This window comes from Metarhizium robertsii (assembly GCF_000187425.2).
Source record: "Metarhizium robertsii ARSEF 23 chromosome Unknown MAA_Scf_8, whole genome shotgun sequence".
Taxonomy (NCBI): Eukaryota; Fungi; Ascomycota; class Sordariomycetes; order Hypocreales; family Clavicipitaceae; genus Metarhizium; species Metarhizium robertsii.
In genome coordinates, this window is record NW_011942226.1 from 1,095,854 (window position 1) to 1,110,053 (window position 14,200).

Consider the following 14,200-nt stretch of genomic DNA (forward strand, 5'->3'; position numbering starts at 1 on the left):
GGTGTATGATTTTTGGTTTAGTTGAAGAACTCGGCGTGTCGCATTACCTTTGAATGCTGCCATGGGGAAACATCCCTTGTCCATGGGCAATACGGCGAAATATCGGCCGAAACCATGCAGTACTAGTACTACCAACTGATGGGCGATGCCAACGGGGTCATCCCACTGGGGTCTGGTTTTGTCAAGCTCTTGAAGCACGTACTCCTAGCCACCACAGGATTGTCAATACTTGGCCCGAAGGGACAAAGTGTATGCTGAGTTACTCATCTCGAATAACAGCCCCGTGTCACAAGTGACCTTGATTTGCGATACATTCCAAACCAGACCCATCAGTATAATATTAAGCCCACAACGCCCAAACATTGAGATACAAAACATGACCACATCCAGTCCCCATCCAGTTGATCCCTGCTTATGCCTCTGTAGTCTCCTTGGTATCGACCTTTTTGGCTGCAGGTTCCTCGCCGCCAGCAGCATCCTCCTCCCGAGCTCGCTTTCCGTTGGATTCCTTTTCATCCTTTTTCTCGGGAGCACTCCTGTAGCACATTAGCATATGCTGTTCTAAATGGGATGGGATGGGAATCTTACTCAGAGTACGTGGCGTCCTTGACCTGTTCTTTATCCCGACGGCCGCCGTCTCTACCGCCTCGGCCAAACCCACCGCGGCCACGGCCACCGCGACCTCCCCGGCCGCGCCCACCGCGTCCGTCTCGGAAGCCATTCTTCTGATCGTGATCACGCCTCTTCTTCCAATCATCCTGTTCGCGGCTGCCCTTTTTGGCAGGCCGCCCTTTGTTATCCTTGCCTTCATAAAACTTCCTAGGCCCGCTGGAGCTCGGTTCGATCTTGCCCTGGCGGATCAGATCGCTCTTCTCGTCGCAGTACGCCTTCTTGGTCATCATCTTTAACTCGTGTCCCTTCCAGGTAGGTTTCGGCTCGGTGGCGAGGAACTTCTTGGCAGCGTCTTCATCCATGAACGTCACGAAAACGGAGCCCTTGAACAGATTCTCGTTGGTCCGGCGTAGCTTCAGACCCTTGACTTCGCCAAATTGGGCAAAGAAACTCTCTAAATCGAACTGCGTATCTGGGCATTCGTCGCCGAAGCCCTTGACGTAGACGGTCGCGGCCTCGGCCTTGGCCTTGCCTTCGGGCATAGGCTTGTAGGGCGTCTTACGTTTGACCACTTCGGCCCCCTCCTCGCCTGAGACTTCAAGGAATTTGCTGTCGCGAAGGGCGGCGACGACGGCGCTGTAGGGCTGGAATGTGCGCATGCGTTTGAAGGAGTGAATCTTGGTGATGGGCATGGGTTTGTTTTCGGAACCGCCGCAAGTTTCCCACATGAATTTGTCCTGGGGGAAGTTCCAGTCTCCAAAGTAGAACTCAACCTAGGTCCGAGTTAGGCTGGGATTTTTCCAGATGCAAACAACATTGGCTGGGGAAGATCAAGGCCAAAAAGGATTGCCGACAATGTTCTCACCTGCTTGCGAATAGCTTCGGGGTCATCTGTCACCTCTCGAACACTAGGGTCAAACTTGTTGTTCTTCTTGACGTCCTTGTAGTCCGTCTGCGCAGTCGTCTTTATCATAGAGTCATCCTCAGCAGCAGCAGCAGCAGCAGCATCAGCGGAAGTCTCCTGCTGTTGCTCGACAGGAGGAGCCTCGACAGGAGGAGCCTCGACCGAAGGGGCCTCCACGGGCTTGGTACTAGCATCGACCTCGCTCATTTTGTCGGCACAAGAAGATATCTTCCGACTATGGTGGCTCCGACAAAGAATACGACAGTGTGCTCCAACTTTAGGGGTCCTGTAGTACAAAGAAAAGGCATGAGCGTCAGTCGCATTCATAGTCAGTGGTGGGGTCTAGGGCAACACGCGAAAAGCGAAACAGTCGTAACTGCGGAAGCGCAGTTCCGGCGTTGACAGCATATGAGCCAATTCATCTTACCTTGTTGCAAAAAAAAAAAAGCCTCGGGGAAGAAGAAAACCGCAGATGAGAGCGATGTGATCAGGGGGGATGATGGTGTTTCTGGAGGTAGCTCAACTGAATTGCATCCACGAAAAAAAAAAGGCATGAAATTCTGCCGTTGCGCAAAAAGCTTGGGAAATCCAGGTCCTGCGAAACTTGACTCACCGCCTGCACAGTGCAGACCAGGTGCATAACGGAGGACACACAAGTTGCACAGCTTGTACCACCAGAGAGACAGAGCGGTCCTTCAATTTACACTGACCTACTCCGTATAACATTCCACGTCAAAACCAATTTACTCTATGATTGCATATCCTTTATTTTCGCTGTATTTCTGTATTTGCATCGCCAACCCTACATCCTCTGGCAACAACACAAGTGATGGCCATGGCCTACCAGCCACCCGGCAATCGGCGCTAGTCAAACAAGCTCCAAAAGACCTGTTGACCCAAGGAGAGAGAATGGGCAGAAGGGCAAAGAGGGGGGCTCATTGAGGGAGCTAGCACCTCAACGTTTTCCATTCCTATGACATAAGCTTAGCGCGAACACCAGAATAAGCTTTCGATCCCATGTGAAAAGGCATGCTCTGCCATCATCAAATCTCATCCGTTGTCTTGCCGCCTGCCCTTCTTTTCTTTGTTCAATTCAATTGACCTTTTTATCGACCGGTCGTGGCCAACATGCAGCGGTAGTGACACTTCTAGCTTCCAACCTCTACCCGTAGTACATCAATTGATAAGTCATTGCAGGTGTGCCGAACTGATTGACTCCTCGCCATGAAACGGCTCGGCAGCCTCGTCAAGGGTTTGCCGGCTCTCAACCCGTCACTGAGAGCTGGTCCCCGACGCACCAGTCCATCGTTGCACAAGAAATTTCAGCACGGTTTCTCTACTTTATCGAAAAGGACCACCGCTATTGGTGCAAGCATACCGGCCACTATTGTAGCTGGAACTTTATTTATCTGGTGGCTCTATCCGACAGATGAATTTGCGAAGCTGTCTCCTCCACATCCAAGGAGGAGACGGCACTATTACGATGATGAAGAGGTGGATGAACAGGAAGACGAGGACGAAGACGAGTTTGATGACCAGCCTGAGACGGCCTGGGACAGCTTCGCGAAGCGCATCGAAAACATCGCCATCGTCACGGAGACAGAATGGTCTGCCTTCTCCGAAAGAGTTGCGGGCATGATTCTTCCAGATTGGTCAAAACTTGTCCCAGGATACTTGCGGAAACTTCAGAGGGAGCTCTCCATGGCCCCAGGTTCTCTTGCTGATGAGATTTGGGAGGACGCCCACGATCCCGCCATCAACCCCGAAATCACATACACGGCTCAAGTTCGGGTATCCTCACAATTATGTGACGATGAGAAAGAGTTTCTAGCAAGGCGAAAACGTGTTATAAAAGTTGCTCTGGCCAAGTACCTCGGACTTGATGAACATGAAATCCACCCTGATGATATACCCACTATTGCCATGTGTGGATCAGGGGGTGGACTGCGTGCTCTTGTGGCTGGCACCGGCTCACTTATTGCTGCTGATGAGGACGGCCTTTTTGACTGTGTCACTTATACGGCCGGTGTCAGTGGTTCGTGTTGGCTACAAACCTTGCTCAACTCTTCGATAACAGGTGGCAATCTCAAAAGGCTCTTGGAGCATTTGAAAAACAGAACGTCTATTCATATTGCCTACCCACCAGTCGCCTTCCAGTCTCTAGTTTCCATGCCAACCAGCAAATATCTCTTGAGTGGTCTCGTGGAGAAGCTCAGGGGTGACTCCAAGGCCGACTTTGGCCTGGTCGATGTTTACGGTTTACTACTGGGAGCAAGATTTCTGGTACCCAAGGGCGAGCTGGGTGTCAACGAAAAGGACTTCAAGTTATCGAACCAGCGCGACGCCATCAAATTTGGGGATCGCCCACTGCCCATCTACACGGTTGTTCGACACGAGATTCCTCAAACAGAAGAGGCGAATCGTGGGCCGACGGAAAGGGAAAAGAAAATAGCCAAGGAAGAATCATGGTTCCAATGGTATGAAATCACGCCCTACGAATTCTTTTGTGAAGAGTTTGGGGCTGGCATTCCCACCTGGGCCATGGGACGCAAGTTCAACAACGGCAAAGACGTGCCGCTGGAAACTAGATTCCACTTGCCTGAAATTCGAGTGCCTCTATTGATGGGTATTTTTGGAAGTGCTTTTTGCGCAACTCTTAGTCACTACTACAAGGAAATTAAGCCTCTGGTCCTAAGCATATCTGGATTAAGCGGGGTTGACCAGTTTGTATCTGGCCGTGACGACGATCTGAGCAAAGTTCATCCCATTGATCCAGCCAGCATCCCCAACTTTGCCTACCAAATGCATGGCAAGCTGCCGGACACCACACCGAAGAGTATATATGAGCAAGAGCATATCCAACTCATGGACGCTGGCATGTCTAACAACCTGCCCATCTATCCACTCCTCCGCCCCGGCCGAGACGTCGACATTCTCATCGCATTCGACGCCTCTGCGGACATTAAAACCGATAATTGGCTCTCCGTAGCGGATGGTTATGCTCGTCAACGTGGTATTAAAGGCTGGCCAGTGGGCATCGGATGGCCAAAAGCTGGCGAATCAGTCGAAGAAACCACCATGCAACTCGTCGATGCAGAGGCATCCTCATCTCAGGAGGCAGCACGGCGCGTCAAACAAGCTAAGCAGGATCAAGAGTCACTCCGCCAGACTGCCGGCTCCATCGCAAAAGATCCTCAAGCTGACGACAAAGAAGCTAAATACAGCCCTGGAAACGAAGAAGCCGGTGACTTGGGCTACTGCACTGTCTGGGTCGGTACCACGCAAGAACGGTCTCCGCATCCTCCACCGCCAGCTAAAGCAATTAACGATACCAATAAGTGGCAGCTAACAGAACCGAATGCCGGTCTAGCTGTAGTATATCTCCCCTTTCTCGCTAACAAGAAAGGACCCAATATCTCCCCAGGAACAACAGACTTTCTGAGCACTTGGAACTTTGTATACACACCTGATCAAATCGATAGCGTGGTGGATCTCGCGAGAGCAAATTATAATGAGGGAAGGAATCAAATCCGGTCTACTGTTCGGGCAGTCTATGAGCGGAAGAAGCTGCTTCGCGAACACGCCGAGAAGAAACGTGTTAACGGACTAGAAATCTTGAGTATGTAGGTAGCTCATACTCTGTAAATATTGGTTGGTTGAGTGGATGCATGCGATGGAGTTTACAGGTTGTTGAAATAGAACTGTTTTGTCGCAGGCAACAATGCCTCGGTTATATATTATTTGAAACACGCCCCCAAGGAACGAGTTTTGGCCAATTGTTCTACAATATATCGTTAATGTACAGTGGCATGTTTTTTCCCCCAGCACGTCCTTATTCTTTACAAGTGCCATCCCCTTCTCCCAAACAGCGGACTTCCGCCCCCAACGCGAGACTTAGATGATTTCACCAACATCAATATGCGGCGCTTTCCAGGGCCTGGCACCCTCCTCCATCATGTCGCTCGGGACGCGGACCTTGTTCCCTGGGCAATACAGGTACCATGCCTTAAGCACGTTCATGGAAGCCTTGCGTCTAGCAATATCCAAGCTGGGACCAGCGCCTTCTCCAAGCTTCTCTTTGCCGCTATAGATGCCGACCACAAAAACCGGTGTCTTCGACAGCCGACCAGTTTCGCTCTCCAGTCGAGCAACAGGAGCCTCGAAACCTTCCCGCGCACAGAGCATGGCCAACTCGCGCGTGGGGAGTTGGAACTGGAACAGCTCAGAAGGATCAAACTGTCTCGACAGAATATGAGATGTGACAAAGGACTTGGCAGCTTCCCGCCCACAGTGGGCATAGATAGATCCCACAACAGCCTGGACAAAAGATGCAAATGCCTCATTCTGCAGACTGTCCACGCCCTGCCGGCCAGCATTGTCCGGCTTGCTCAGCGCATCCCCAAATACGTCATCCAAAACGACGCGACTGCTCATGCCACGTCTGTACGAGCTGTCTTTTCCCACCTCGGAGCGGACATATCCCCATCGCGTGTTGACCAGCTGCACCCCATCAGCCTTCCACTGCAACAATCCCGCATCGACCTCCTCCCCTGGGGCGGCGGCGGCCTCAACACCCCATCTCCTTGCGACCTGCTGCAGCGATTCTTGCCCAGAGAATGCCCTCAACGCTTCGTACAAGATAGCCATCGGAAGGCGAGGCCACTTGCACACGAGATACTCGAGCACATGGTAATTTATAATGGTGCTCCCCAGGAACGCCAAATTCGAGTTGTTAAAGCTGCCATTGGCATCGGCCGAGGGTGTAATAAGCGCCCGCGCAAGCGTCTGCAGCGGAATCTTGGGAGAGAGTGCCAGTCGAGCATGCAAGGCAGCAAGCTTGGCCGACTCGAGACTTCGTTGGTGAGGAGGTGAAGGGGCGGCGCGGGTGATGTGTTGGGCGGCGGCTGCGTCGTCTGCGAGGTGTTCGGGCGCAATGGCAGCAGAAGATTGGCATCGCAGAGATTGGAGGAATGGCTGCCTACCGGCGATGGCTATCGGGACAGACGAGGAAGCTCCCGGGCGAGCTCGCAGCAGCTGCTTGCTGCTCCATTGTGACACTCGTAACCTCTTCATTTGGGGACGCGGAAGGGGAGGACATAAAAAAGAAGGAGGCTGCAAATTACAAAACAGAGTGATTCAAAGAAAAAAGAATTCTGCCCCTTCCTCCAATCCAAAGTCGTGCAGCCGAAATAATAGATGCCGCCGGTAAGTGGGATGCGTTTGTCGACAAAGGCGCAAATATATCGAACCAGGTCCAGATTGGAACCGTTACAGAAAAAGTTCTGCGGTTTGGGCCGTGGCAGCCCCAGGCAAAGCACGGAGTCGTGTGAGCGGCTCCTTGAGGGTCGAGTGGCTAGCTTCCAATTCTTAGTGGCCTCTGGGCAGCGTAGTGACCTTTGGGATGAAATGCTACGGAACAACTTTCGGACCGTTGCCCGAGCAGTGCCGCTGGGAGATGGTGGATGCTACTCAGCGATCCCGAGACTCAAGAACGAAGACCCGTCCATTCATAGACGCAATTGCGCAGCTCAATTCCATCCTCACACGTCCGTTGGCAAGTCAATCAAAATGGTAAGCTTGTTCTACGTCTTTGCTGATAGTCTGAAATGGAAGAAACTAATGTGATGTGCATAGGGCGGTGGTGGAAAAGTCCCGTAAGTTTTTGACCGCGATCGATCCGAGTCCCTCGATTGCGATCCCCCGATGGCGCCCTTACGACTGCCTGCACGCGATAAATCCTACAACGAGATTTCTAATACGCAGCTCTTTCGGCAATTAGGTACCCCAAGCATGTCTGGTCACCAGCAGGTGGTTGGTACGCCCAACCCGGCAACTGGAGAGCAAACACCCTCGTCGCAGCCGGCATCATGGTCGGCATTGTCGCCGTAACGTGGAAGTTCAGCGCCGAGAGAGAAGTATGGGCTCGCAAGCCGGAACCTGGAGAGTGGCACCCTAGCCGACTGTACGTCGAACCTCCCCATTTCCTCCGCGATCGGAATTTTTGCGTTTGGGTGGGAGCTGTGTACATGAACTAATCTTCCTGATAGCTGGTCAAAGCAGTTGATTCAGTGGGATAAGGAAGACCGGGTGAAGGAGCAGGCGAATGCGAAGGAGTAGGGCAACAGAAGAGTGGAAAGCACGGAAGTCCCCCTGATGGAGAGTCAGGAATGGGAAACCGCCTTGTGTATAATCTTGATCAGACCGAATATTCTCATGCCTACAATTGGCCTGCTTCCACAGTTCTCCGCTCTGGTTCCGTTTGCCCAACGTCGAGGCGGGTTTGTGATTTGTGCTATTGGGCGGCTACGAGGCCCATGCCATTGGGCTGCTGGTCTTTTGGCACGCTGCTGGTCGTCCAGTATTGATCCCACAAGATGTTGGTCTATTTCACAGTCCTGACTGTTTTCCACCCAACGTCGACTTTTCTTTCGGGTCTGTTGCTCAAGCAAGTGCCATGAACAGCGACAGGTGTAGTATATGTATGTTACACTTGGTAAAGAGTAGTGAAAATGGGGAGGCACACGGGTCACACATGCACAGTCTGCATGGCAAAAGTATTGTGTACACACACACACACACACACATTCTCTCTTCCTCCCTCTGCCCCCCTCTTATGGAACTCGGTGCGACTGCATTTTATAATCATTAAATAGTGGGTGACCGCCGATATTGATGCCTGGTGTTTGGCGTCTTTGCCGTTTGATCTAGTGCCTCCTGAGGTGGTGAAGCGGGCAAGATAGACATAAGGGTTGACCAGTCATAACGTGACGGAAGACCAGCCGGACACCTTAACCACTCAGATCCCTTTGAGACAAGGAGCGCACGGTAGCTGGGCGGAATTTTCGACCATGAACATGCCTGGAATTGGCTCAATGAGTAGAGGTGCGTCTTGGGCTGTGTGATTGATGTGTGACTTGCACGCCGTCACGGAGTAGTAGGGCATGTGGAGGGACGGAGCATCATGGTGACATGGCATGGGGCAGTGAGTCTGACACGGGCGGAACATGGTGTGCCTGAAGTCAAGACAGATGGCCTCGAGTCCGATATTAATTGATGAGGACACAGGTAAACTGGTCGCTGGTACGAGACCAGACGGAATACGGAGTTCGGAGACATGAAGCACTGAGGGTCCAAGTGATGCAGCAGTCAACATTGAATGGACATTCATTGATTGCTCTGGAGGCCCCTGGCCAGTGAGCGCCAGTGAGCGCCAGTGAGTGAGCACTGGAGTGCACTCTTGAAGCAGTGAGGGGGTCTGGTGCCAGTGAATGACATCTGGAGTCCGGTGCTAGTGAGGGGGTGCCTGTGCGTGGGTCGACATTGAACGCTGCCGTGCAGCTCATGACCATCAGTTGATGTCCAGTCCTTTTGTTTTCAGGTCTGGTAGTTTTTCGCTGACAAACGTCATCATCAATGTCACGACCCTGCATCGCCGCCCCACGCACCTCCGGTTTGACTCTTTGACCAACACCGAACATTGTTGATTGAATTTGCCCGTCACTGGAACATAGCACTTCCCCTCTTGTTCACAGCTGCTGTCATCTGGCCCAGCCCTTTCTTTTCCTATTCATTCCTCTGTCCAGGTGCTGTGTGGCCGCGATACTTCGTATCTCAACCAGACTTCGACGCCACAGCAGCCCGGCCCATTGCCACCTTCAGCAGCTCCGCCGTCGTTTGTGTACCCAAATTTACATGATATATTGATCGCGTGGGGATGCGCGCCACGGCCCATGCATCCTTCGACTTGCAACGATCCTAACCCTACTTCATCTACCTAGGTACAGTGGGAGGCAAAAAATATTTGACCAGATCAGGTACCTGTTTATTGCGCTCCATATTACAAATATCATATACTTCTCGGTGGGCAAATATATTCTGCAACAAACCAGACTGTACTTGACAAGCTTTGCTGACTCGCATTCCCGCCGTCGATCAGGCGCTCAAGACGTATCAGTACGCGCAGGACGCATGGGACACTTACCGACACTGCATCAACACTCTCTTCGTTGATTGCCACGCTGCTCCCGACTTCGCTTCCCAGGTCCCTCCGTCGACATCTGGTCCTTCTGCTTCGTCACTACCTGCCTAAGGTACCTTGGGTAGGTACTTTGGCGCCTTACTTTCTTAACTTCTTCCCAACGCCGGCGTAAGGCATAGATCACAACCTGCAGGCACCTACAACACTCGACTTGTCCTTATCGCCCACATTTCCACTCGACACTATCTGCTTCTACTGCCCATAAGTTACGGCATCTAAGCTACTTAACATTACCCTTTCGCTTGATATCCTTCACTCTGGCGTTCCGTGCAATCCGACTTGCCGGCCTTGCCGTGGGCTTAGGTCTCAGCGCTTTTACCGCCTACCAGCGCAGCCAAGCCCAGATGGCGTCTCGGGCCGATCATGACGGGCATCTCGATGCCGATGCCGGTCGAGAAGTGGTCTTTTGCCACGCCTGTTCTAATGAATGGTACCGCGACGACCATGGCTTGATATGTCCAAATTGCGAAAGCGAGGTTACAGAAATCGTACGTCCTTCCAAAACCATGGCTGTGCTTGTATGCAACTGCGTGGTGTGGACCAACGGTTCTCATGCTGACCATCACGTCCAGGTGAACTCGGACAATGACCCCCGACAAATGGACAATTCGTCAGCCTCGTCATCGCCTGGCCTACCCCCCCTGCGGCACGCCGACGACTCTGATCCCGATGAAGCTGATATAGAAGAGCATATGGGTCCACAAGGATTTCACTTCCGCCGGAGTACTCGCACCGACCCGGACGATAGGCATCACGATCCATCTGTCGACCCAGTGTTGCAGCGGTTCCAAGACATGATCCAAAGCTTCAGTCAACCTCGGCGAAGTGAGGGCACGAGCCTATTCGGCCGCCCAGACAATGACTCCTATTCACCACCTCGATTCCGACGCACTACAATCACATCCGGCACTTTCGGCGGGGGAACTGCGTCAGTCACGATATTTTCTGGCCCAGTATTCGGGTCTCGCGGTGCCGGCGGTGTGGGCGAAGATGGTGATGAGTCTACGAACCCGAACAATTTAGATCCCTTTCAAACGTACGTACCTCGTATTACAAACAGAAAGTCACATGGCAGCTACATTGTCACCATGAGAGCCTCTCATTGCCCTGGAAGTCCATGAGCTAACTGTTTCTTTAGCCTCTTTTCCAATGTCATCCGAGATTTGGGCCCGCCAGATGGCGCAGGTGAAGGTGGCCCTCAATTTGGTCTTGCTAGAAGCTTGCAAGAGATTTTAAATCATTTTAGCCCCGCTAATGCCATGATGGGCGACGCTGTTTACTCACAAGAAGCCCTCGACCGCATCGTAACCCAGCTCATGGAAACTACGTCGCAGTCCAACGCTGCTCCACGAGCATCCAATGAAGCAATTGCCAACTTGGATCGAAAAACTGTTGACAAGGGATTTCTTGGTCCGGAAGGCAAGGCTGAGTGCTCGATTTGCATTGATGCAATGAAGGTGGGAGAAGTAGCTACATATCTTCCGTGTAAACATTGGTTTCACGACGAGTGTATTGTGCCATGGTTGAAACAGCACAATACGTGTCCAGTTTGCCGAACTCCGATTGAAAAGGGCCAACAAAGACAAGAAAACAACAGCGGCGAGAGCGGCACAGGTGCTGCTGGCGCTCCTGGACCGAGCAACATTCGTTTCCATGTGCAGTCGTCCACCCCACCAGCAAACTTCAGCCGAAACAACTCGGATCAGTCGCGAGATATTGGAAATAGATCCGAGAACGGTTATGATACGCCCACGGGCAGAGCGGCGGCAGACTTGGTTTCCTCGGTCAACCTTGATCCTCAATCCCGGCCGTCGAATCCGAGTCAAAGTAGGCTGAATGAAGCGCTCCGCAGCGTGGCAAATACCCAGCGAGAACGAGAAAATGATAGGCGGAATCGAGCGAACATGTCTGAAATGAGCTACGACACGTCACGAATGCAGCGTAGAACGTCGCACTCGCCACCAAGTCCGAGAGCATTCAATTTGGCCGAGCAGGGTGCTCGCATGCGACAAAGAAGCCCTTCCGAAAATGACAGGCGAGGCAATGGAGACCGAGAGACTCGACGACAATCTGGTGCGCTCAGCTGGCTGCGAGAGCGATTTGCGGGAGGCAATGGAAGTGGAGGCAGTCAAGGGTCGTCTCGAGACGAACAGCAACCTTGAGCATCTGCCTACTGCCTCTGCCTGCTGCCTCCATCCGGGGCCGCTATTACGACACATGAGAAGCGAGCGTTGGGATTGACAGCCTACCCCGGTAGATAGGTACTAGGCAGGTACATGGCTTTTGGGAATATATTTGTACGGCGATTGACGCGTACTTGACATGTTAGCGAAGAAACACGCGCTTCGGATGGTATCTGGTCACGAAAAGCCTCTTGAATTCCCTTTTTTTCTCTGTATCTTTTCTTGGGCTTTTTACCTTTCCTTCTTCCTCCTGTTTCTTCTTCTTTTTTTTTTATAAAACCTTCGTTCTCAAGATGGGGGAGGCTCTCAGGTCGTGTGTGCATTGTATTACACTGAGTCCTTCAGCAAAGGGACGTCAAACCTAATGATATAGAGCATATGACGGAGCAGATTGCAGAACAGCTGACTGAGATATCCTATGTGGAATCAGGGGTTGGGTTAAGACATGACTACATTGAGGTACAGACGGAACAATAAAACTACGTCGCTTGAGGGGAAGTGTGACAATCCGATGGACCATGGACCGGTGTGACTTGGATCAATCTTTAGAATGGTGTCCGCCGCCTGTATAGCGATGAAAGGGCGGCATAGAGCGTTACCTTTAGTGTAGAGAGAGTGCGGTCTTGGGCAACTTGGTGGCCGCTCTGCCTGTTATTAATATGATCTGTTAGCACAGTCAGGTGATTGTAGTTAGGTGAAGGCTATTATTTTTACGCTTACCTGTCCTCTGTGTTTATTCTATTTATTCCCCATATGAACATTCACGACGGCCCGTTATGCTAAATTCTTATAGAGATGCAAGTAAATAGTAGGGAAATAAGCGCATCCAGTAAAAAGAGTGAGCCTGCCAAGCAATTCGCATTTCACTAAAAGGCGCAAGTAAGGGATTATTCCGTAAAGAAAATAAAGATGAATAAAGGGACTCGGAGAGAAAGAGGAAGAAGAGGGAAAAAAGAAAAAGAGCGTGGTGATACTGGGTTAAAAGTCGATCGGTCCTGTTTAGTACGAAGCTGAATGTTGTGCTGTAGTATTACTGTAGACATGCCGGTGATGAGGACTGGGAAGTGACATTATGGCCGGCACTTTTGTGCGCATCCGTAACTGATGAAATACAAATATTCATAGATGGGGCCAGCTTTCTTTTCGAAGAAATTCAAGCGTGCAACGGGGCCAACGGACATGAAGATCAACACACTCGTGGTTGTCGACGACAACATCCCTTGGCATGCGAGATCGGTATTGTCCTCCAAATTCCGCCCGATGCTGGGTACGAGTCTAGAAGAGCGGGCAGGGATCGGAGAATCAGGCGGGTCCGTCCACGGGGATCCATCAAAGATGGGCGAGCCGAGTCTTATTGTCGAGTTTGGTTCCCTGACCCAAGCCATGTCTGTGCATTGTACGGAGTAGATGTGGGAGCATCCCGGGAATGAAGTCTGGCCAAGTCTACATAAAACATGCGCATGCGGGAAGCCCGCCCGAATGCTATGTACAGGAAATGCCGCTTACCTCCGACTGCATAACGAGGCGCTGGGGGCCACTGGTCAAAGTTTTTGCCTTGTAGAGACACAGTAAGCAGCCTGGCCCTGGTCCCACTCATGTTTTTCCTGTCTCGTCAGCGACGGTACTTCCCACCAGACGCCTCGCGTGCTGCAGTCTGGTGTTTCCAGACCCCGAACCCTGCCGGCAATATATTGTGGGACTGATGCAACAGTCAACTGCCATGAATGCGGGAATTCGCGCTTGTAGACCGCTCAGAGGTGCTACGTACTTGGATTTTTTTTCTCTCTTAAAACTTTCTTCTTGGGAGGGTTATAGTATTGGGCAAAATTGGGAATATACGAGGGTACAATACTCCGCACTCGGCACACCACGAGGATATTCAGGCTAAAACGAAGAAAAATCAAAAGCAGGTTCATGGCATCAAGGCACATGTGTCATGACCCCTTACCCACCGTGGGACCTACCTAGGTATGGAGTGTAGGTATTTGCGAGGCATCTCCAGCGCGTACGTACACATGAGGGAGAGACATATGTACAAACTTCATATGTCTAATGACGTGCCCGACTGGAGATCAGGTACGTGGCAATGGCTGAGATCTCATGACGGCGGGCCGTGCGGCATCGTAGACTGCGCATGGGGACGGGTTTCGGGAGGCTAATCCTTAGCGGGCTGGTGTCCGTCCTCTTAATCGCCTATATTACTCCGTATAGTGTCTGGTGGTGTTGTGCGTAATTCGTGTGGGTGATGAAATCGTGGGCTCAAACGGTGGCGCATGCATGGCGGTGCAACTGGCATGACGAGGGCGCAAACTCCGGCGGCGTTTTCTCATCGCCCAAGCCAATCCATCCATGCAAGCAAGCAAAAAGCCCGCAGCTTTATGCGAATGTTTGGCCGTGAACCCCCCGAAACGCAGCTACCAAGCCCCCCAATGTCGGGTCCGACGTGCCCTCCCCAAAACCACA

At 51.9% G+C, this 14,200-nt stretch overlaps 5 protein-coding genes across 5 annotated transcripts; 3 read left to right on the top strand and 2 right to left on the bottom strand.

The window, feature by feature from the left end:
* Positions 1-412: 412 nt before the first annotated feature.
* On the bottom strand, positions 413-1,723 carry MAA_01119 (RNA-binding protein Lupus La; the record flags this gene model as incomplete). The annotated part of the gene is made up of 3 exons (XM_007819117.1): positions 413-536; positions 589-1,385; positions 1,478-1,723. The coding sequence occupies 3 exons, from the start codon at positions 1,721-1,723 to the stop codon at positions 413-415; spliced, it is 1,167 nt and encodes a 388-aa protein (XP_007817308.1).
* Positions 1,724-2,740: 1,017 nt separating this feature from the next.
* Positions 2,741-5,143, top strand: MAA_01120 (cytosolic phospholipase A2 zeta; the record flags this gene model as incomplete). Its single annotated transcript, XM_007819118.1, has 1 exon — positions 2,741-5,143. The coding sequence occupies one exon, from the start codon at positions 2,741-2,743 to the stop codon at positions 5,141-5,143; it is 2,403 nt and encodes an 800-aa protein (XP_007817309.1).
* Positions 5,144-5,410: 267 nt separating this feature from the next.
* MAA_01121 (Ribonuclease III) lies at positions 5,411-6,589 on the bottom strand (the record flags this gene model as incomplete). Its single annotated transcript, XM_007819119.1, has 1 exon — positions 5,411-6,589. One exon carries the CDS (start codon positions 6,587-6,589, stop codon positions 5,411-5,413), a length of 1,179 nt encoding a protein of 392 aa, XP_007817310.1.
* Positions 6,590-7,084: 495 nt separating this feature from the next.
* MAA_01122 (uncharacterized protein) lies at positions 7,085-7,633 on the top strand (the record flags this gene model as incomplete). The annotated part of the gene is made up of 4 exons (XM_007819120.1): positions 7,085-7,087; positions 7,151-7,170; positions 7,296-7,478; positions 7,564-7,633. The coding sequence occupies 4 exons, from the start codon at positions 7,085-7,087 to the stop codon at positions 7,631-7,633; spliced, it is 276 nt and encodes a 91-aa protein (XP_007817311.1).
* A 2,265-nt stretch (positions 7,634-9,898) lies between these two features.
* MAA_01123 (zinc finger domain-containing protein) lies at positions 9,899-11,716 on the top strand (the record flags this gene model as incomplete). The annotated part of the gene is made up of 2 exons (XM_007819121.1): positions 9,899-10,590; positions 10,693-11,716. The coding sequence occupies 2 exons, from the start codon at positions 9,899-9,901 to the stop codon at positions 11,714-11,716; spliced, it is 1,716 nt and encodes a 571-aa protein (XP_007817312.1).
* Positions 11,717-14,200: the final 2,484 nt, after the last annotated feature.